General features: G+C 44.1%; 1 protein-coding gene across 1 annotated transcript; it reads left to right on the top strand.

Annotated features, from left to right (window-relative positions):
- Positions 1-6,496: 6,496 nt before the first annotated feature.
- On the top strand, positions 6,497-18,808 carry ncam3 (neural cell adhesion molecule 3; the record flags this gene model as incomplete). The annotated part of the gene is made up of 15 exons (XM_084444531.1): positions 6,497-6,557; positions 9,875-10,066; positions 10,598-10,735; positions 11,348-11,491; positions 12,092-12,194; positions 12,443-12,597; positions 12,791-12,927; positions 14,686-14,824; positions 15,304-15,471; positions 15,734-15,853; positions 16,665-16,789; positions 17,213-17,384; positions 17,622-17,820; positions 18,063-18,176; positions 18,709-18,808. The coding sequence occupies 15 exons, from the start codon at positions 6,497-6,499 to the stop codon at positions 18,746-18,748; spliced, it is 2,007 nt and encodes a 668-aa protein (XP_084300657.1). The 3' UTR covers positions 18,749-18,808.
- Positions 18,809-22,355: the final 3,547 nt, after the last annotated feature.

Here is a 22,355-nt window from a genome sequence, read left to right as displayed (position 1 = left end):
ATGGCGTCAGAAGGCTTGTGGCTCTCCCTTATTGTAGAAGATAAGAAGGAAGGTGGTAGAGGTGTGTTCTGTTCAGTTATGTGTGCTACAGTAGGATGTGGTGCGATTCCTGCGCCACCTCCGTATGGAGGTGCGATTCCTGCGCCAGCTCTGCTCCATGGTTTATTTCTCTTGGTTATTTTGACAAAGACAGACACATGGCACACACACACACTCACGCTAACATAAATAAAGGCTTTTGTTCAAAATTGTAATTCTGTTTATCCATTAGGCATTCGGACAGAACACCTGCAGATCTACTGTATACAAGACTCTCTGATGACCTGACTAATGGCAACATCAGGACGTCTGTTTAGACTACGGGTGTGACGTGAAGACAAGGGGACTGGAACTCATGCCAACCACAGGAACACCGTTTATCTGGTGCCAAACCAGTCAGTCAGCATGCTGCTGGGTGAAACCTGTTACTCCACTCAATCTTATAAAGGCTGAACCATTCTGTGTTTGGTGAATCGTGAGTCCCCATAAACCCCCATGGAGTGAGTCTGAGGTAGTGGTAGACAGTAGCTGGTAAAACTCTCCTCAAAGGAGCGCTGACAGTCCCTCCAAGAGGGATGGCACTGTTGCCGCAACTGTCAGCCCGTATGCCTCGCCTGGAAGAGCTCATGAGAGTGTTGAGGCGTAAGGAGTCTCTGAATGGCTCGGCACTCTGGTGTTCTGCTTTCATTGCATGAGATGGCACTTTGAACTATAAACTCCAAACAGAACGAAGGGTCCCCAAAACTCAAGCCCGACCCTGCCTGAGCCAAAGCACGTTCTGTCTGAGCCCGGCACAGGCCCATCCCATTGGCTGCATTTAGGGGCCCGAGCCCAATAATAATAAAAAAATAAAAATAAAAAGTAAATTGGCTGTTTATAAGTGAACTAATTCTGACTTGTTTGAATGCCAAAAATCTGTTCAGAATTACGTGTGGGATCTTACTTAATAGCATACTTCCTCTCGCGAAGGACTTGCAAAGTGAGGGGTGCCATAGGCAGCGAAAGCCTGACACATGTCAAATCATAACCTTTGATTACGTAAGGGACAATGAACGAGGGGCCGGGGGTTGTGCTATGGCATTACTGTAGCTTGGGTTGCTACGGCACTTGTTTGGGTTGCATGTAAACCTCGAACTGCGCATTTATTTAGAACATGTTGATGCTGGGCGTATACTGGGCGTTGTGCAGAAATAATGTATACAGTACCTCTCAGCCAATCACAATCGAGTATTCACACAAGCCATTGTATAACTGGTGATAAAAACATAGTTGACTAGTTGAATTAACAATCTTTCACAACACACACCACTACTGTTATACAGAGTTCACAACATCTAGAATTGAATTGAAACCTTTATTGCCCCAGAGGGGAATTTTTTTAGCACACATCAAGCATACAGAAAACATTAAAATGTACGCCCATCACCAACACCACAATGTCACCAACCACCATCATCGTCATCACCATCCTCACCAACATCATCGCATCAACATCATCATCACTGCAACAGGCATCAACAGCTGTTCAATAATTGAATGCTTCTTGGCACAAAAGAAGTGCTGGCTCGTTTTGTCCTTGTTTTGGGCATTCTAGAATAAAGAAACCCTCTTTATTGCCCAGGCAGCACTGCATTTCTCAGCGTTCAGTCCAAACAACTACACAGAACCAAGTAGTACTGGCGCTATTTATACAAGCCATTGTTCCCATGTAAACAGCCTTAGAACAAATTGTGTGTGTGTCTGCACCTTGTATCTAGTTGGAGTTATAAACAGAACTATTCTGGTCCTCTGACTCTAGCACGAGTCTCTAGCATGAGAAGCAATTTGTTGTCTGACTCCGAGAATGGTCAATATAAGCATTCATTTAAGCATTCATTCTGCGCAGATCAACCCCTATGTCAGCACAGTCTACCAATCACTCCCACAAGGTTTAGGGCTGATTGGGCCCTTCAAATTCAGGAAATCGTTATCCCTTCGACGTCTGCTTCAACTGGACCCTTCCCGTACTTAAACTTGAACGGTGGCTGTGGTTGTCAATACCTCCACTGCTTACAACCTGCTTGAAGGTACCATGTCAAATCAAATCAAACTTTATTTGTATAGAGCATTTCATACACAGAGGCAACACAATGCGCTTTACAGAGAGCAATGGGGGGGGGGGGGGGGCATAGGTCCCACCCCTACATATTCCAAAGGGAAGCAAAAAAATAGTTTCACCCGGGGGCCAGAAAAGTGAGCTGTAAAAATTCTTCCCTGACCTCTCTCAACGAGACGATCGAGCAAGCTCCTGGAAAATGTTTGTCCATTGGCTAAGAATATATACAGAGCAGTAAACATGGGCTAAATACTTCATAAGAGAGACAGGACTAACAGTAGAGTGCACCAATACTGTAGTTACAAAGAAGTTCCCTACATGGGGCCATTATGTGTTAGCTATCCCTGTAGTCTCTAATATGATATTTAAGTGAATCATATAACAAAGCACAATAAGCACTTAGCAGAACAGGATCATAGAGAATTGTCAGGACATTGACTTTTGAGACGAAGAGTGAGAGGGGAGGAGGGAAGTGTTGGCAGCTGTAATTACAACTTACAACTGGGACCGCCACTTTTTGCTTCAGAAGTGAAACCGCGATAATCACTGTGATAGGGGGCCTTAGCGGACCGCCTTGCTCATTATTGGCTGGGTGGCGGCACTGCAAAGCCTGCCATTGATATCAGTGGTGAGGTGCTGGGGAGTGATGGCTGGCATTGGACCTAAGAGACTTAGGACCCTGAGGGTTTGTGTATGTTAAGGTTTTTTTTTATTAAAACGAAACGTACGTTTTCTTGTTTTTTGTCTGGGGGGAAGTAAAGATCATGATATCTACCCCTCAGCCTACCCAAACCCCAGAGGTGTGGCTGGCACAATACTGGGTGGCAGGGCTGGCCAGAACAAGTGTGTGTGTGTGTGTGTGTGTGTGTGTGTGTGTGTGTGTGTGTGTGTGTGTGTGTGTGTGTGTGTGTGTGTGTGTGTGTGTGTGTGTGTGTGTGCATGGAGTGTATGTGTACCTGCCCCTGTGCCTATCCAGCCAAAAAAACAGAAAAAAGAAACCGAGTGATGTCTCTCCATGAGACAGGTTAAATACTTAATCTCCCTCTGATGACCTTGATACTGTCCTAGAATAAACACAAAATCCTGCCGTTTCCTGGATGTGCTCTATCAAAGAAGACCAATCAGAACCTCAGTCGCCAGATTGCTGCGAGATTATGCGGTTACAACTGGTGATGTGTGTACAAATCTCCCTCTACCACTGTCTCTGATGTCAGGATCTAACATAAGTTCACAGTGGATGGTTCATGTCAACTGTCTCTTTACTTAAATCAGTCTATATCAAACTGGAGGAAGTCTGAAAACCACCCTGTCTCTGTGTAAAATCCCACATTTGTTCTAACTACAGTTTCAGTCATCATCAGATTCGGTGGTGTGATCATCTGATTTGGTGGTGTGATCATCAGATTCGGTGGTGTGATCATCTGATTTGGTGGTGTGATCATTAGATTCGGTGGTGTGATCATCAGATTCGGTGGTGTGATCATCAGATTCGGTGGTATGATCATCAGATTCGGTGGTGTGATCATCAGATTCGGTGGTGTGATCATCTAATTCGGTGGTGTGATCATCAGATTCGGTGGTGTGATCATCAGATTCGGTGGTGTGATCATCAGATTCGGTGGTGTGATCATCAGATTCGGTGGTGTGGTGCACGCAGGAGAAGGATGACAGGAGACTGCAGCGTGGCATCACTTTAATGTAGTTGTAAGTAACGTTGTTTATTGTCGAGTAAAAGATCAGGATCATTCGTTAAGGAAAGGGCAAGGGGGCAGCAAACCAGCCACCACGGATCAATATTATAAGGGGCCGATGGAATCACTTTTTCATGGCGCCCAAAATTCCTGCCAACTCCCCTGTGAAAGATGAAGAGAACTGTCTTCTCTTCATATGAGCTCAGTTCATGTCGCCTTGTTCCCTAGCTTTAGAAAATGTGTGGGATGCAAATATGTCAGTCTAGGCCCAGGAAGGGACTGTATAAGAGGATCATGGACTTAAACCGCCTGAGTGTGGTAGCCTATAGTGGCTGGTTGGTCTGGCAACCCTCCCGCCATGGGAAAACAATAACATCTGGAGACTAGAAACGGTGCTCAGAGAGCACAGATCTCCACCCATGAATGCATTTTATGGCTCTGTGCATGCTTACGTGCGTAATGTGCGAGCAGGATACGTTCGGTATTGCATTCATTAGGTCGAGAGATTTATGCCAGTCCAAACTCCGTGTCTCTGTGACCATCCCATGTCAAGATATGACCGTTTCACTGCTCCTGAGCACAAGTGGAAAAATGAATGGAGGTGAATGGGCGGCCATGTTTGGGCGGCTCTGTGGCGCCTCAGGTCGGATCCACTCCATAATTGAATGGGTTCTAAGTTGGCCCATGCTACACCCCTCCACCATTTTGTGGAAATTGGTCTGGTAGTTTTTGCGTAATCCTGCTAACAAATAATCCAATTAATAAACCAACTAACCAACACACAGCACCAAAAACATTACCTCTCACCCTACGCTTTTGCTGGGCGGAGGTAATTATCACTTCACAGATCTGAACAGAATAGATAGCATGTATGCAAGACAGTCAATGTAAAATTAAACAAGACAGGCCCCAGTCTTGTCCTGCTTGTATGCATGCCATTTTTAGTCTTTTCTTTTTATTTACAAATAAACATTTAACTATAATAAGCTATTTAACTAATAGCCTACCATGAGAACTACTATAGTAACCAACATATTGCATTTACTAGGCTACATGAAGATAGATGCCAGGGCAATTGTCTTGCTCACCTGTTCTGGCAGACGACCCATTGTCTAGACGCTTTCTTAAAACAAAAAGCCTAATAGGGTGATTATAAAAAACAACTATGTGTAGGCTATTGGTAGTGTTATTATTGTTATCATTATTATTATTATTGTTAGGAGTATTGTGACCTCCATCCAACGTGAACGGTTGCGTGTATGCGGTTCTGTCCATTAGTTAGTTAGTCTGTTTGTTAGTAAGCAGGATTACGCAAAAACTACCAGACCAGTTTTCATGAAACTCTGTGTAAGGGTGTACCATGGGCCAAGGAAAAACCCATTCAATTTTAGAGTGGATCTGAATCTCAGGGTTAAATCCACAGTCAAATTCACAAAGTGAAGCCAGCTCCCCGTCTGGGGGCGCTAGAAGGGTTTGGACTGGGGTGAGCCCAGAGAGCACCAAACTGCCCCCTGCTGGCTGCGAGCTGAGGGGGGTGTCACAGAGCCGCCCAAACATGGCCACCCATTTATCTCTGTTAATTTTTGGAGCGAAAAAATCCCCCTATTCTATTCATTGTTAATAGGGGGGTTGACAATCTAGACATGGGCAGGTCACAGAGACTCAGGGTTTGGACTGGCGTAAAGCTCTCGACCTAATGAATGCAGTAATACGAAACGTCCTGCTCGCATGCACGTGCGTAGCCAAAATGTCTGTTTTAGATAGATAGATAGATAGATAGATAGATAGATAGATAGATAGATAGATAGATAGATAGATAGATAGATAGATAGATAGATAGATACAACGTGCAGAACAGCCACAACACCTCCATAGGCACTGTGCACTGCTGTAATAAATATGAATAACAAACAATAAATATGATTAAAATATATACAATTATATATGGCTTTATTATGTGTGGCTTATTTATCTATGTTTTCTAAATTAATATGCATTGTGGATAGTTATTTAAAGTGAATTTATTCCCCTTAAAATTTACGTTAAAAAAAATTATCTAGTTGTAGGCTACACCCCCACAGTATTGTATATATTGTATATATAGTGTTTATTATACATTCTTTTATTGCTGTTGTTATTATTAGTAGGCTTGTATTATAACAGTTATTTCATTATTAGGCCTATGTCAAATTCGTCTCTCAGAACCACTGTTTCAAAGTTTATTATGCACGGCAATATGCGTAGCATATATAGTCCACTGAAGTCGCGTCTTCTCAGGGGAACAAGAGACATAAATAGGCCTATCTCACTTTCAATTAAAGTGCTTCATTCATGTGGTCATGTCAGGCCGCGCAGCTTCTTTCATCCGGTGATTAGAATGGGGAGGTCGGGATGTGGCGCCTGACAGGATAGGATATTTCGAGACGAGTCCTCATGCTACCCTAGTGACGATCTGACCCGGATATTTTGTCAGGGTGTTGGGCGGGATGGAGTAGACGGGATGGGGCAGATGGGAAAGATTGCGGGCCTGGTTCCCGACTGTCTCCCTCGTTACATACATACAAAACTCTGCCTCTATAAAACCAGCGAGCACGTGCCCATAGCTGTTGAATTATAACGCAGCACGCGGCAGGTGTCTGTTCAGTCAGGGTAACCTAGATCAGCAGCAGAGATGACTCAAAGCATGCTCATCCTGAGAATGGCGGTCCTGATGCTGTTTCTGGAATCAACGGGTGAGGACACAGTTGACCAATAGCTGTTTATACATTTTATAAGTCTACCATGTTCAAGTATGACTAAAATGGCATTTACTGCCACTCATAGGATTAATTAAGGGATACTTTATTTGACAAACCAATTCGTTTTATAAATTCAAAATGCGTTAGCATGAATTATATATTTGTTAATAGAATTATTAGACCTTATACTAACATAGCCTAATGGTTAGGTTATTTTTGTTATTTCCGAATCACAATTTATTTCACAATAATTTATTCTTTATTTGGGAGGATTTAATATTGGTATCTACATTCTGTTGTGTTTGTTATGTTCAGTGAGATTGAATGTAGGCTATCCGCATTTAATATGCTGTTAAGATTAATTCATGGCTCATAGTCTGTTCTTTAGTTGTTCATATTCTGCTATTTTAATGTTGTTACATGCTAATGCATAATTAAACTGCGGAAAGATTTAATTCCCTCAACCACCAATGACTTGTTTTCCCCATGCAGTGTTCGTAGTTCAACATACTAATACTTTAATACTAATAACATTAGTATTAATGTTAGTATTAAAACAGTTATTTAGCCTACTTACCTTCTCCTCCACAGCCAATAGGCTACTGCAAATGAAATAGTCATAGTATTTAGATACTGTAGCTTTTTGCCGGTGTGAAAAGTCCTAAAGAGTGGTATAGAGTGCTACATGCTGACTCACCATAAAAGCCACTACATTACTGCTTCTGACACCACATTAGGCTCAAGAGACAGCAGAACACCACTGTGCAAAGTCTTGCGCCACCCGAGAAAATTATGTTTAAAGCAATTTATCTGGGCAGCAAGTGTTTATTTGTTCGTAAAACACTATGCAACATTAAAATAAATACAAATAAACACGAATACTATTAAAAAAAGTACACAATTCTTGTGTTTTCCTAAACGTTATCGATATGTTGTGAGATGGCTAGAACCCAGACCTGCAAAACAACTTTAAAACTAATTCACTCCGTTTACAAACAGGCTCTGACCGTTCTGGATAAGAAACCCATTCGCTACCAGTACCACCACTGCAGTATCCTAGCATGTCCTTTTAAGCTGGGACAACATTATCAAGCTCAATGATGCCAGTCTGGTCTTTAAAATCCTTCACGGTCATGGCTCCAACACCACTCTCTGATTTATTTACGCTGAGCAACAGATTCACCAGATCTTGTTGTAGCAGGTGATTTGATCGTACCGCTGGCGCTGAGTAGGCTACAAGCTCCTTTACCCAGTCAGCCTTAATTCGCAGTGAACTCCATAGCGCCACACATCCGCAATATTGAAACACAGATCAGTTAAAAACACATTCAAACCATGGTTTAAAGATTATCAGACATGTCGACATAATAATTGGCCCTGTCATAACCCCGTCTGTCTGCTTGCTTGCCCGTGAGTTGTCTAGATGTCTGTCTGTCTGCTTGCCTGTCTGTCCGCGTGTTGCTTGGATGTCTGTCTGCTTGCCTGTCTGTCCGCGTCTTGCTTGGATGTCTGTCTGCTTGCCTGTCTGTCCGCGTGTTGCTTGGATGTCTGCTTGCTTTATAGCATTTGGTCTTAAATCGTCAGTGCATTTTGTCTTGCATTGTCCTGCACTTTGTCTTGTATTGTCTTCTCCTGCCGCCAATAGCTAACCTTATAGGCTACTTTAAATGTGTATGGTGCGCCTTTTACTGTGAATGTATTGTTTTATCGTTATAGTGTTTCTTTTATTATGGATTTATTCGCCAGTTAACACCCTGCCCAGGGACTGCAGTTGGAAGTTATATAAATAAACCCAATAAAATGAAATAAAAATGAACATCGGTTTGGTTCAGACCTGTCCTCAGGCACCCCAGCCATTCCATTCAATTTAATGAGATATTGATTAGCCAAAGCAGGTGTACTAGTGGTGGTGGAATTTAACAAATAGGCTACGTGTGTACATTGGATGGTACATTGGATTGCCTTTTTCCTCAAACTTTGGTTTCCACCAAGAATAGATTTTAGCCAATTTATGAGAGTTCAATTAATCATATATAAAATTCTGCTTAGATCAATCATTTTTAATTTGTCAATAATTTTGTCAATATTTTACAGTCACCTCAGCCCAATTGCATCTTGTTCTAGCCTATATTTTACTTCCAGAACAATTGTTTTTCACAAAAAGTATATTACCAATTTATTACAATTCAGTAACATATATTTAAAATATATTTAATTCTGCTAAGATCAATAACCCAATCCAGTTATATAACATATGTTTAATGCCCTTTCATGCAGTCTTTGAACTCTGGAATGAGGTTGTGTTGGACTTAGTACTATGCCACCAAGATCTCCATGAGATTCCTCCCTCTAACTGGTTTATTTGTTGTATAATGAAATAGACTGAGATGGATGGTGCTGAGGTTGAGAGAGTAATCTTCAGAAGCAGAGAGGAGGACAGGGGGCACGTGGAGATTTTTGGAACGTAGCCGTACTGCCTGCATTAATGACAATACAGGAAAGAGTAGTACGCGGCACAGGAACTCCTGCACAGCCAAGGTCCTTGAATTGGTCTTCCTGGAGACTTCTCAGCATGCTTCAAATAGCCCCTCGTGGCTATTTATAAAGCTAGACAATAGGGCACACACTCCAAACACACGCATGCACGTACACACACACGCACACACACGCCTGGTGCCTTGGCTCTTCTGAACGGGGCTCAGGTCCAACCCATTTCAGGTCCTAAGGGAGTATTTCTGTAGTATTTCCTGTTCATAAAGTAATGTTTTGCTCTAACATTGTTCCCCATCCTCACACCATCTCCCCTTCTCCCTGCACTCCTCCTGCTCCCTTTCCTTCTCTCTACCACTGCTTCCTTCGTCAGCGGCTAAGCCAATGGAGATCATCACCAGTAAACCTGATGTGGAGCTCGGAGCAGACCACTTTTTACTTTGTAAAGGTTGGTACACATATTTGCCACTGGTAGACAATATCAGTGAAGTTACATAATACAGATAGGTTGTAGGCTAAAGTATGGACATGCAAAGCATCACCACAAGATTGTCATCTCCACAAGTCATCATCACTGTTGTCATCATCATCATCATCATCATCATCATCATCATCATCATCATCATCACTAGTGACTACCCAAATGAACCCAACTCAAATGGAGTTGTCAAAGTACTGAATGGCAGCCAGTATAATAGGCTCTGTGTCGGCTACCTAATGACTAGCTAAGTTACTAGAAGAGTCCTGATAAAGGCCTGTATTCTTGTCTCTTCCACATACTTCTCCACCCTCTCCTCTCCCCAATCTCCTTCTTGAACCAGCGGGTGGAGAAGGGACAATCACATGGCACAAGAACGGAGAGGAGCTGGAGGAAGGGGTGGAGAAGTTTGACGAGAGTTCCTCCAAGCTGATCATCAAAAAAGCCAAGCTGGAGGATGCCGGACGCTATGTCTGCATGTGTGACTTTGACAATGGACACAAAGACAGCGTTTCCTATCAGATCTACGTCTACGGTAAAAACTGCACAAAGGTTGAAAAGGTTTGAAAAGGCATCATTTTAGAAGTAGGCTGTACTGAAAAGGCATAAATATCACTATTGGACAGGAAAATAGTAGCTGAGACAGATTTTGACAGAAGATGGAACCTATGTAATTATGTCATCAATTGTATCATGCCTTGCAATTTATATCCCCTTATATGCATAACAGACATTTAGAATACATGGCAAAGTTTCAGTGACTGAATTATGGTGATAGTGAGGACAGTGAGGAGAAAACGTGTTCGGAGAGAGAGTTACCAGAGAGGAAAAATTAGTCTAGTTGGAAGGACGGAATCTGGCTTTAACTGTAAAAGTGTCCTCAATGTCCTCATCAACTGCAAAATTCTTGAATATTGAGTGAGAGACAGTATGATCTGTAGCAGGGAGGCAAGATAGCTGTCCTTGTAGTTTTAGACCAGTCCAATGTGTTGTGACTTTACAAGGTACCTCCATGCATTGTCTGATCACACACCCACCCACTAACCTTACCGTCCCCCCACTCTAGAACCCCTATCATTTGGGAACACTGCGGTGTACCGTGAGTTCCTGGACGGCACGAATGCGCTGGTGCCGTGCGAGGTGACGGGCAAGCCGGAGGTCGACGTTCAGTGGACCAGAGAGGATGTGATCGTGAGGCGAGATGGTAGGAGGGACTGCAGCGCAACAGAAGCTTCTGATTGTTTCTGTGGTACGGGGGGTATTCTGGTGTTGCTATGACTCCGCACACTGGCTGGCTTTTGATTGAAGGAGAGGTGACGATGGTGGACGCGCCAGTGGGTGGAGCAGGGAAACCCAAGCTTTCGGGTAGTAGGTTAATCCGATTTGTCTGCAAATCGAGGGATGTTTTCCGGCTCATTGTGGGAAACATCTGACTGATTGTCCCCTCTCCTCCTGTGGGGTCTTAAAACCGTTACCAAACCCTGAACCCAACCTGAACCTGGCACAGAACTCCACCATTGACAACTTGACATAGGCTGCGTGTGTGCATGCGTGTCTTTGTTTGTCGACCTGTGTTTGTGCCAGGATACCTTTTGTGTGTGTGTGTGTGTGTGTGTGTTAGCTTCCCCCAGCTCCTTCTCCCTGACTCACTGAAGGACAGGATGACACTGAGGCCAGCCAGCAGCTCATCTGTCGCTCTTCTGTCTCCCTCCTTCCCTCTCTTCCTTCTCCCCTCTCTTCCTTCTTCCCTCTCTCCCTCCTTCCCTCTCTTCCTTCTCCCCTCTCTTCCTTCTTCCCTCTCTCTCGTCCCCACCAGGTAAGCGTGTCAGCGTTCTGAGTGACAACTCTCTCCAAATCAAGGACATCAAGAGGACAGACTCTGGCTCCTACGTGTGTCAGGGCAGCATCAGGGGCCGGGGCCTCATAACCAAGCAGCTAAACATCACCATCGCCGTCACCGGTGAGGCCTTTACGCTTGGATGAGAAAGCTGGGGATGGGTGGGGTTGTTTTGGGGGGAGAGGTCTGGGGAAGGGTTTAAGGGGGGTAGCTGGGAAAGGGCAGAGAGAAAAGAGTTGGGCATAGTCAGGTAGGGGAGGCTGAGGAGGGGTGTGGCGGGGGGAGTGGTTGTGGGTGTTCATTTGGACAGAGGAGACGGGGTGGTTGAGGTGCTGGGCTGGGCTGGAGGCTGTATGGTCACCTAATTCTGATCTACAGCATGTATGTGAGAACAGGATGGTTTTATTGTGGTTCTGAACATACTGACTCCACAGGCGCACACACAGATTTACACACACACACACACACACACACACACACACACACACACACACACACACACACACACACACATACCGTACTGTATATGCACACACACACGCACACACACATACACACACACATACACACATATATACACAGACACACACACACACACACACACACATATATACACACACACACACACACACACACACACACACACACACACACACACACACACACACACACACACACACACAGTGAACCTTTGTTCTGCTCCCGTTCCAGTCCCCCCTACAGTGAAGTTCAATGAACAGGTGAAGAGTGTGATAGCTGGACCACAAACAGTCTCTCTCATCTGTGTGGTGGAGGGGCACCCCAAACCCGACATCACCTGGACCATGTGAGTCTGCATGTGTGTGTGTGTGTGTGTGTGTGTGTGTGTGTGTGTGTGTCTGTGTGTGTGTGTGTGTGTGTGTGTGTGTCTGTGTTCATGCATACTGCACCTCTGTATGTTTGTGCGTATCTCTTTTGTATTTGTCTGAGTGTGGTAATGACTGAAGAGACGGTGTGCATGTGTGTTTATCTGTGTGTTTACCTGTGTGTGTGTGTCTGGCAACCCACCCCCCCCCCCCCCCCCACCCCCGAAAGGCCAACCAGCTCGGACACCTCCGGGCACCAGTTTAATTCGGACCGCAGTGAGCTGACCCTGACTTCTGTGGTGAGGAGTGACCATGGGGAGTATGTCTGCATGGCCGAGAACAAGATAGGAGAGGACCGTGCCACCATTATGCTGGACGTCTCAGGTCAGACACACACACACACACACACACACACACTTGTCTGGGCTTGCTTCATGTGTGTAATATACCTTATGTATGTGTAATGTATTTGACATTGTGCTCTGCTGTAATGTCTAGCCGTTTATTTATTCTGTCCTATCAGATCTCTCCTTGCTATTGTATTAACCAATCAGCCTTGTGTTTGTTGTGTCTTCAGAGCGCCCTGACGTGTTCCTGAGTCAGGAAGAGGGGGAGGTGGAGGTGGAGCCAGGACAAAGCGCATCCGTTGGGTGTAACGTCACTGGACATCCCACTCCCACGTTGCTCTGGGTCAGCAACACAGGACACCCTCTGGTGAGAGAGACACACACACACACAAACACATGCGCACACACGCTTACACACACGCACAAGCACGCACACGCGCATGCTCATTCCTGAGCGAACTAAATGAGATTTCCTGAATACATTGAGGTATTATAACAAAGCAAGACACCCAACCTTACTATAACAACCATAGACAGTAGCCTACCAACACAGTTCAGTCAGCTTTACAACCATATAGCCTACCAACACAGTTCAGTCACCTTTACAAGCCAACCATATATATAAATCAATATAAAGGCTAAACTCACTACTGAGGGTTCAGTTCTTCTGCTACCAGCAGAAGACCTAGCAGGATTATTTATAAATTAGTTGATGATGGTGTTTTTTAACACTGTGCAAGATGACGCTTTTGTGAGTCAGTTTCATACTTTCTCACTGATGGATTATTTAATATTTTCAAAATGACTATCTAGACAAGTGATAAGAGGGACCAGAAGAATGCGCAATTTAAGAGAAAAATCCCCAGTGGTGTGAAAGCGGCCTAATTAGGCCTATGGATAACATAACTCTTAAAGGGGTAGTAAAGGGAAAATGCATGTTTAGCCCTGTTTTAAGGTTACTTATGATCATATACAATGGTTCAGATCAAAACGTTGACAAAACTAGCACTTTTGAGAAAGTCTGATAATTGCTCTATCTTTGAAATTGAGTTTAACATGTTTTTTGAATGATTTTTCAAGGTGCCCACCCACGTCCATTGTATGACCAAAACGGTGGTAGAGCAATTATCAGACTTCCTCAAAAGTGCTAGTTTTGTCAACGTTTTGATCTGAAGCATTGTATATGATCATAAGTAACCTTAAAACAGGGCTAAACATGCATTTTCCCTTTACTACTCCTTTAATTTATCACACAGATAACCTGGATGACCAGAAAGGGCACCAGCCCATCAACATAAATCATTTTCAATTACCTTAAAGCTGCAGTATATACATTTTTAAAGCTGCAGTAAGTAAATATTTAAACATTTCAATATTGCAATTGCTATGATAAATTGAGAGGCATAAGTGATTAAGCTCCTCTGTGAAAACTATGTCTTTGTAGAGTTCTGTTGGGCTCTAATCATTATTATCATTTGGTGTTGGGTTGAGGATGCCTCCTCCCATACAGGCATTTGGCCACACCTGGTTCAAGGCAAGGGCGTGCGCTGAGATCCCATAAGCAACACAGTGAATTCCTCTTTAGCCTTAGTAGTAGAATGTAGGCGTCCTCAAACCTACGAACCATGAGGGGGAAGCACACTGGCCCTCATTCATAGGACAGAAAACACGTAAATTCACATTTAGAAATCATGCTTGCGTGGCCCCCTTGTGGCTGGGGCCTTGGGCTGCAGCCCATGTAGCCTATTGGGTAAATAATAAGGTTTTGCACACATACACACTAACCTTTCACAAGAAATAGTGCTTCAGACTGCTTTGAGACTTAGCCACAGTCTCTTCCTCTTTATCTATGTCCTTCCTGGCTTTTTTTTTTTTATACTTCATATTCAGCAGGCTCTGGCTTGGGCTATCTCACTCCTTCTTTCAATTAATTATTTTGGAGGTGTGACACAGTAGACTTGTAGACTCACACTAACACACACACCCAGACACAGACAGACAGACACACACACACACACACACACACACACACACCATTGACGTGTCTATGGTGATTTCTATGGTGGTCATCACTAATTTGACTACTGCTGTGTGTGTGTGTGTGTGTGTGTGTGTGTGTGTCCAGAACTCCAGTGAAGGCCGGGTGAGGGTGGAGCATGGCTCAGTGCTGGTGGTGGAGCAGGTGACGCCCTCCGATGGTGGGGTGTATCGCTGCATGGCCCTCAGCGCAATTGACAACATCTCCCGTGACTTCAGCCTGCAGAGTAAGACCAGACTGCACTGCCCCTCAACCTCACATCTCCTCCCCACTAGAACCCTCTCTGTCGAAGCCTTCTGTTCAATCAATCAATCAATCAATCAATCAATCAAAGCTTTATTTGTATAGAGCATTTCATACCCAGAGGCAACACAATGCGCTTTACAGAGAACAAGGGAGGTGGGCATACGACCCACTCTCTACATATTCCAGAGGAAAGCAAAAAAACTGTAATCAACCGGGGGCCAGATAAGTGAGCTGTAAAAATTCTTCCCTGACCCCTCCTCATCCTCACACCTTCTCACTCTCCCATCTGCTCACCCTCACAACTCTTCTACCAGAAACCTCCTGTTGACCTCAATAGCCTAAATATCTCATTCAGTCATCTGTAGGGCCACAAGCTCACACAAGCCACTAGTGTCCATTCAGGTAAACTTGAATGTTTGTAGAGTCTGTTTTCACCGTGGACTATCAACTGTCCCCCAGCACATCCAGGCCCCCCCAGCCATGTCAGTGCTTCCCCAGGCCCCACCACCATTGTCTTCTCCCTGGGAGGGGCCCAGGTGGATGGAGGCTCCCCCATCACAAATTACACCCTGCAGTGGAGGAGAAGTTCTCAGGACACTTGGAGTGAAGTCACCATTGGTGCCAGAGGTAAAACCCATCATGCACGCACACACACACACACACACACACACACACACACACACACACACACACACACACACACACACACACGTACACACACACACCCACACACACACACACACACACAAACACACACACACACACACACACACACACACACACACACACACACACACAGACAAATGCCACAGCAGCCCATGGCATTGCAATTGTTTTTGTACTGAAACTGTGCGCTTGTTCTTGTGCGTGTGTGTGTGTGTATGTGTAGACCTATTGGTGATCACCTCCTTGCAACCCTACACCTCCTACTCCGTACGCCTCGCCCTCAAGAACCATCTGGGTCAGGGGAGCTTCTCAACCTCAAACATCGTACGAACACAAGGCATTCGTGAGTATCACACACATACACATACACATACACATACACACCCACACGCACACACACACACACACACACCCACAAGCACACACACCCCCACACACACACACACACACACACACACACACACACACACACACACACACACACACACACACACACACACACAGGATCAATCATTATTCTTTCATTAACTTCAACTCTTCTTATAGCTTCACGTCAGATTTTGCTCATTGCAGAACGATGCGTTCTATCCATATTTAATCATGTCACCATGTTTCCTGTTCAGCTAACTATATCACTGTGGTGTATCCTGTGTATGTTTCTTCTGGCTTCACATGCTCCTCTTCCTTTCACTCATTCCATCATCATGACATCATCACCTGCTTTCCAACGCTCATTCATGCTCCTCTACCATCCCAACCATGATGACATCATTACATCCCATTGGCATCCACCCATCCAGAAGGTAAAGATAAAACATTTTCTCTGTCTGTCTGCCTGTCTACCTGCCTGCCTGTCTGTCTGTCTCTCTGTCTGTCTATCTGCCTGTCAATTTATCTTTCTGTCTGTCTCTGTGTCTGTCTGTCTGTCTGCCTGTCAGTTTATCTTTTTGTCTGTCTGCCTGTCTGTCTGGCTGTCTTTCTGTCTGCCTGTCTGTCTGCTTGTCTGCCTGTCAGTTTATCTTTTTGTCTGTCTTGTCTGTCTCTCTGTATGTCTGTCTGTCTGCCTATCTGTCTGCCTTTTTGTCTGCCTGTCAGTTTATCATTCTGTCTCTCTGTCCTCATTGGGTTCTCTTTCTCCACCACCAAATCCCCAGGTGAGCCAGACCGCCCAGAGCTGTCCAGTAAGGCCAGGGTGGACGGCAATTCCTTCTCCGTCCCATTCCAACAGCTGGACGATGGTGGCTCCCCCATCACACACTACATCCTCCGCTACCGACCGGTGAGTCTGCACCTGTCTGTCTGCCAGAAGACTGAGTGTGTGTTTGTGTGACAGAGATTACTGTTGAGCTTTAGGCCTGATTCATAGTCGACATAAACAACGCAAGCTACGTTGTGAACGCAAGCTCCAACATGACTCGAGAGCTTGCGTTCTGTGTTTTGTTTTGTGGAAACGCAAGGAATTGCACTATTGCTTGCGTCAAGTGACACATTTCGGCGTGACATACGCAAGGATGCAACGAGATCTTGCCTGGCCTTGCGAAGCTTGTGTTGCTTGCGCTTATGTACAGTAGTTTGCATCGACTATGAATCCGGCCTTAGTGGTTAGTTAGTTGGTTAATTAGTTAGTTAGCTACGTACTTATTACTTACTTAGTTACATAGGTACTAGTGACTGACTCATCTCTCTATGCTGTGATGCACAGGAGAAGGAGGGCGAGGGGTGGATGGAGAAGAAGTTGCCCTTCGACTCAAGAGCTCTGCAGCTGCAGGATCTGCAGTACAACACTGGCTATCACCTGGAACTGCTGGCTGTCAACCACAACGGTTCCTCCACCCCCACCAAGCTGGATTTCAGCACCCCCCAGCCTCCACCTGGTAGGTATCACCCAGCCTCTACCCCCCCAGCCTCCACCTGGTAGGTATCACCCAGCCTCTAACCCCCCCCAGCCTCCACCTGGTAGGTATCACCCAGGAACCAATAGATGGAAAACATACAGAATAACTGTAGAAGTTGGGGTTGTAATCATGTCTCTTTCTTTCTCTCTCTCTCTCTCTCTCTCTCTCTCTCTCTCTCTCTCTCTCTGTATCACCCTCCCCTTCCTTCCTTCCCAGAGCCCAAGTCGACCAAAATGGGTAAAGGGGGCGTGGTTGGCATTGTCATGTTTATCTTCCTGGTGCTGTTGGTAGCACTGGATGCCATCTGTTGCTATACCAACCGCTGTGGCCTGCTCATGTTCCTAGCAGTCCGTCTTTGTGGTCAGAAGGTTCCGGGCCTTAAGACCCTAGAAGAGGGGGACAACAGCGTTAACGGGTACCTGCCTCTCTCTCTGTGTGTGTGTGTGTGTGTGTGTGTGTTTGTGAGTTGAAGCATCAGCCCAGGGGAGGGTGCCATGGATAGAGGGCTAGAATAAACCGATCTTAAGCATTAGGATGATTAAGTGGACATGAGTGACAGCAAGAATTTTACTCAGGTCATTCTTTCTGTTGACCAGACTGAGTCAGTTCATGCGTGTAATGTGTGTGCGTGTGTGTGTGTGTGTGTTTTCAATGCAGAAACTTCAAGTTGAATGGGCTAGAGGCCCCCAGGGGGAGTGTGTCTAAACAGCAGTCTGTGAATGGAGGCCAGGCAGAAGTCACCTGTGACAAGGTGCCCCTCACCAAGTCCGAGTAGGTCACCAACTCTAGACTAAGACACACTCCTTTTTCTATGAACTGTAGTCCATAAAAATGGCTGTCAGATCCACCTGCAATGATTAGCCAGCTCAGTCCTAGGGCTCTGGACCTAGCTGCTCTAAATGTGAAAAGGGACTGCTTTGGCCATTTTTAGCACACAGGCATGCACACACACACACACATTACAGAGAGAGAGAGAGAAAAGAAAGAGAGACACAGATTACAGAGAGAGAAAGACAGAGAGAGAGAGCGAGGGAGAGAGAGAGAGAAAGAAAGAGTGAGCATAGATCCAATGGGCTAACAGACACTGGAATGGGCTGGTACTGTAGCTTCAGCATACACAACTGTCACACCTGCCGATTGTCGCATGTTTACAGACTGTGTTAATTAACGCCTCTGACCACAAGCTTTCCAAGGCTTCTGCTCTTCATCTGGCCGAGACATTATCCCCCTCTTTGTAACCTCTAACTTGAACCCCCCCATCTCCTGTTCTTCATCCCCTCCCCAACGTCCCCCTCCCCTGCAGGAAAACACATTCAAATGGCGACCCTGCCACCAATGCCTGAGACACATGGCTCAGGTAGTGACATCACAAGAAGAGAACACGTTCAATCTTCATTCTAAAAGATGGTGAACAGAACAGAGGGAACACAGTTCATGGCATGGATCATGGAAGGCGACAGCAGAGAGACCTGATGGATGGGAGTGAAGAGAGTCACAGTGTTCCAAGACCAGACCAAGTTCAAACATGTCTGAACTGGATATGAAGGCACTTACAATATTGTACTTATCTGTGAAATGTACATGTAATATCAAACATCAGCTCAGTCTTGAAGTATTTCATTTCATTTTCAGTTCTTCAGGGCTGCTTTAAAACCTTTATTATACATAGAATCTTAACCCTAACTTTTTATTTATTGATATTGAACATTACTCAATAGTGAGTGACATTAAGATTCAATTAACGGACAGGTTATTATGCACACGTTATGTTAATGTAGTTATATAGGCTACATTCAGTTTAAGAAAACACTACTAGTGAAACCACTTGTACTCTTGATAATTACAGTAGCAGACTATATCTAACACACCATTATTGTATTATTCAGTCTGTATAATTATTGTTTCATTTACAAAGCCTGTAGTGTCATGAAATGAGTATTGTGTTTGTTTAAATCCTTGTTTGTATATACACATTACAATTATGTAAATATTTAAAACAGATTTGAAAACTTGTATCCTTTCTTTAACACACACATATTTACAGTACACTGTATATAGGCTAATTGAAACTTTTGTGGCTGATTACATGTGGAAATGACCTCACAAATGCAAAGGGGGGAACAAATCCATATCCATGCCTATGAATTTAGAATGGGATGTCATAAAAGCTCAAGTAGGAAAGGAATTCTTTGTTACAGCAACTGTTAAACCAAGTATGTGTGCAGCCAGAGCCCTACGCTATCTCCTCTGGCCTCTGGGTCCCTCCGGAGGAAGCTGCTGCTATGACTGAGGCCCCCCAGAGGCCTTCTCTGGGCTCCAGATTGGCTAGACTGCTCTGTTGTTGTTGTTGTTGACAGCAGACAACCTCAATTACTTGTCAGTAGCCCAATGAATGTCAGACCATTATCCATGAATTTTTGTTAGTTACAAGAGCTGTCTGATATGCTCATGTGTCAGTGCCACACTGGCCAAAGCTGCTCACCCAAATTGTCATACCCTAGCTATGGTAAATGGTAAATAGACTGCACTTATATATCACTTTTATCCAAAGCGCTTTACAATGGCCTCTTATTCACCCATTCACACACCAATGGCAGCAGCTGCCATGCAAGTTGGGAGCAATTTGGGGTTCAGTGTCTTTCCCAAGGACACTTCGACAACAGCTCGAACCGCCGACCCTCTGATCATTGGATGAACTGCTCTACCACTGAGCCACAGCCGGTGAGCCACAGCATGGGCATTCATGTATTCGTCCATCCAGCACAAAATTCCCACAGCAAAATACCTCTAGAGAAAACAGAGTATATGGTTTGAGATAATGTATCAATCAGCTCAGATTAAATACATCCTACAATACGTCACAATCAGATTAGATTAAATACATCCTACAATACACCACAATCAGATCAGATTAAATACATCATATAATATACCACAATCAGATTAGATTAAATACTGTACATCCTACAATACATCACAATCGGATTAGATTAAATGCATCCTAGAATACACCAAATCACATGTACAGCTTTTTTTTTTGTCTTTAATATTGTATATGATTCTACAAATTAATGTGTCTACTGATTTGTGAGAGAAATATATTTGTGCCAAAATAAAATGCTTCAGTCTGCCCATGTGCATTCAGATCATTCCTAAGGAAAACATGTTACAAACATTACTCACACAAACATACAAAAGATAAAATTGGTGATATTTTCATTCATTCAACATTTGTAAAAATGGTGTTTGGAGAGCACAGACCTCAGTTAATGCATGCATTTTGTGGGTCTGTGTGTGGGCAGGTGTGTGCGAGCAGGACATTGGTGCATTCATTAGGTCAAGAGCTTTATGCCAGCTCATACTCCATGTCTGTGACCTTCCCATGACGAGATATGGCCGTTTCAAATCCCCCCATTGACAATGAATGAATGAATGAATTTTTCACTTGTGTCCAAAAAATGAATGGAGGTGAATGGCTGGCCATGTTTGGGAGGCTTGTGGACCTGCCCTGTGGTTCGGATCCGCTCCAAAATGTAATGGGTTCAAAGTTGGACCATGCTACACACTTCCACTGAGTGTCATGAAAATCGGTCTGGTAGTTTTTGCGTAATCCTGCTAAAGAACCAACCAACCAACCAACCCAGCCAACACACGCCACCAAAAACATTAGGTAAAGAACACATTGGGGTCAAAGACGTATAAGGTTTTCCAAGTAGCAAAAAATAAAACTTCAATTACAGGTCCTTAAAGGGCTTTTTTAATGTTAATATTAATGTCACCTTTGCCCCTATATATTGAAAAATAACATTATTTTTTGTACTTTTTTGTGATTCAAATGAGTATACCTTCATAATATGTCTTTCGGTGTAACGCAAAGTCAGAAAATCTGAAAAAATAAGTTAAACCCAATTTTGGTGTTACACCGAAGGACAACATTTCGTTACACCGAAGGACACGTCTTTATGGACCACAAACATTATTATATAATGATTAATTAATGATGATCATATAGAATACTATTTGGAGCAATAATATTATCTTTATTTTAGATATTTTTAACGTTTATTTAAGTATATATCTTTTTGTATAGTTTTGTTATCCTTAATTAAACCCATTGTACTTATATTGTTTTTGTAAACCGGAAACCTTTTAAACCCCAGGTGCAAACTGACACAGGCCAGCTTTGACCAGGACTACAATTGCTGCTTTTAAACCATTTCCTGTAAATGAGATGTTTGAAATATGCAGGCTAGCTGAACTTGAATCACTTCCATATTTGAGAGAGAAAAAGAGCCATACACATTGTCTCCACAGAGGCCCCTTACAAGGGCCTGAACCAGTTATCACTAAGGATATCGCTATTCTTCAGCTCACAGGATATTATCCCTCACTGAGTTTCTCAAGAATGTTGAATAAAACTGGTTTGAGTAGACTCACCTAGTCTTCCTAACGGTCTCCTATCCCAAAGCCCTCCCTGCTTCAACATATAACTACACTCTGCTGTGACCTGATAGCAGCACAATAGCCAAAAATCACTTTAGTTAACGACCGCTCTACTCTTTTAAGACTACAGTTGGTGTGGTTGCTAGGATATTGATTAACACTAAGTATACTTTTAGTGTAAGAGAGTGTCTATGTGGGTCTAGTGTCAACCTTTAAGAACCGGTGGTAGCATTCATACAACAAACGTTTTACAAATCACAGAAGAAAGCAATAACACTTCCCCTTTAGGAGCTAAGCCTCAAAAGGGGAAGAGTGAAGTGACAGTAGAGTTGTTGTCTTGGTATAACACAATAAACTGGCTGTTTATTGGCTGGGTGACAGGCTGCAAATTCTGCCATTGATAAGCTATCAGCTGAGAGGTACTGGAGAGGGCTGACAGTCACTGGGCTGAGGGACCTACTGTATGACCCAGACCCAGAGTTTATTATGTGAACTGGGGTGGGACAT

The sequence above is a fragment of the Borostomias antarcticus genome (assembly GCF_949987555.1).
Source record: "Borostomias antarcticus genome assembly, chromosome: 10".
Classification (NCBI taxonomy): domain Eukaryota; kingdom Metazoa; phylum Chordata; class Actinopteri; order Stomiiformes; family Stomiidae; genus Borostomias; species Borostomias antarcticus.
The sequence above is the reverse complement of the archived record's forward strand: the minus strand, read 5'-3'. Positions and strand labels throughout refer to the sequence as shown.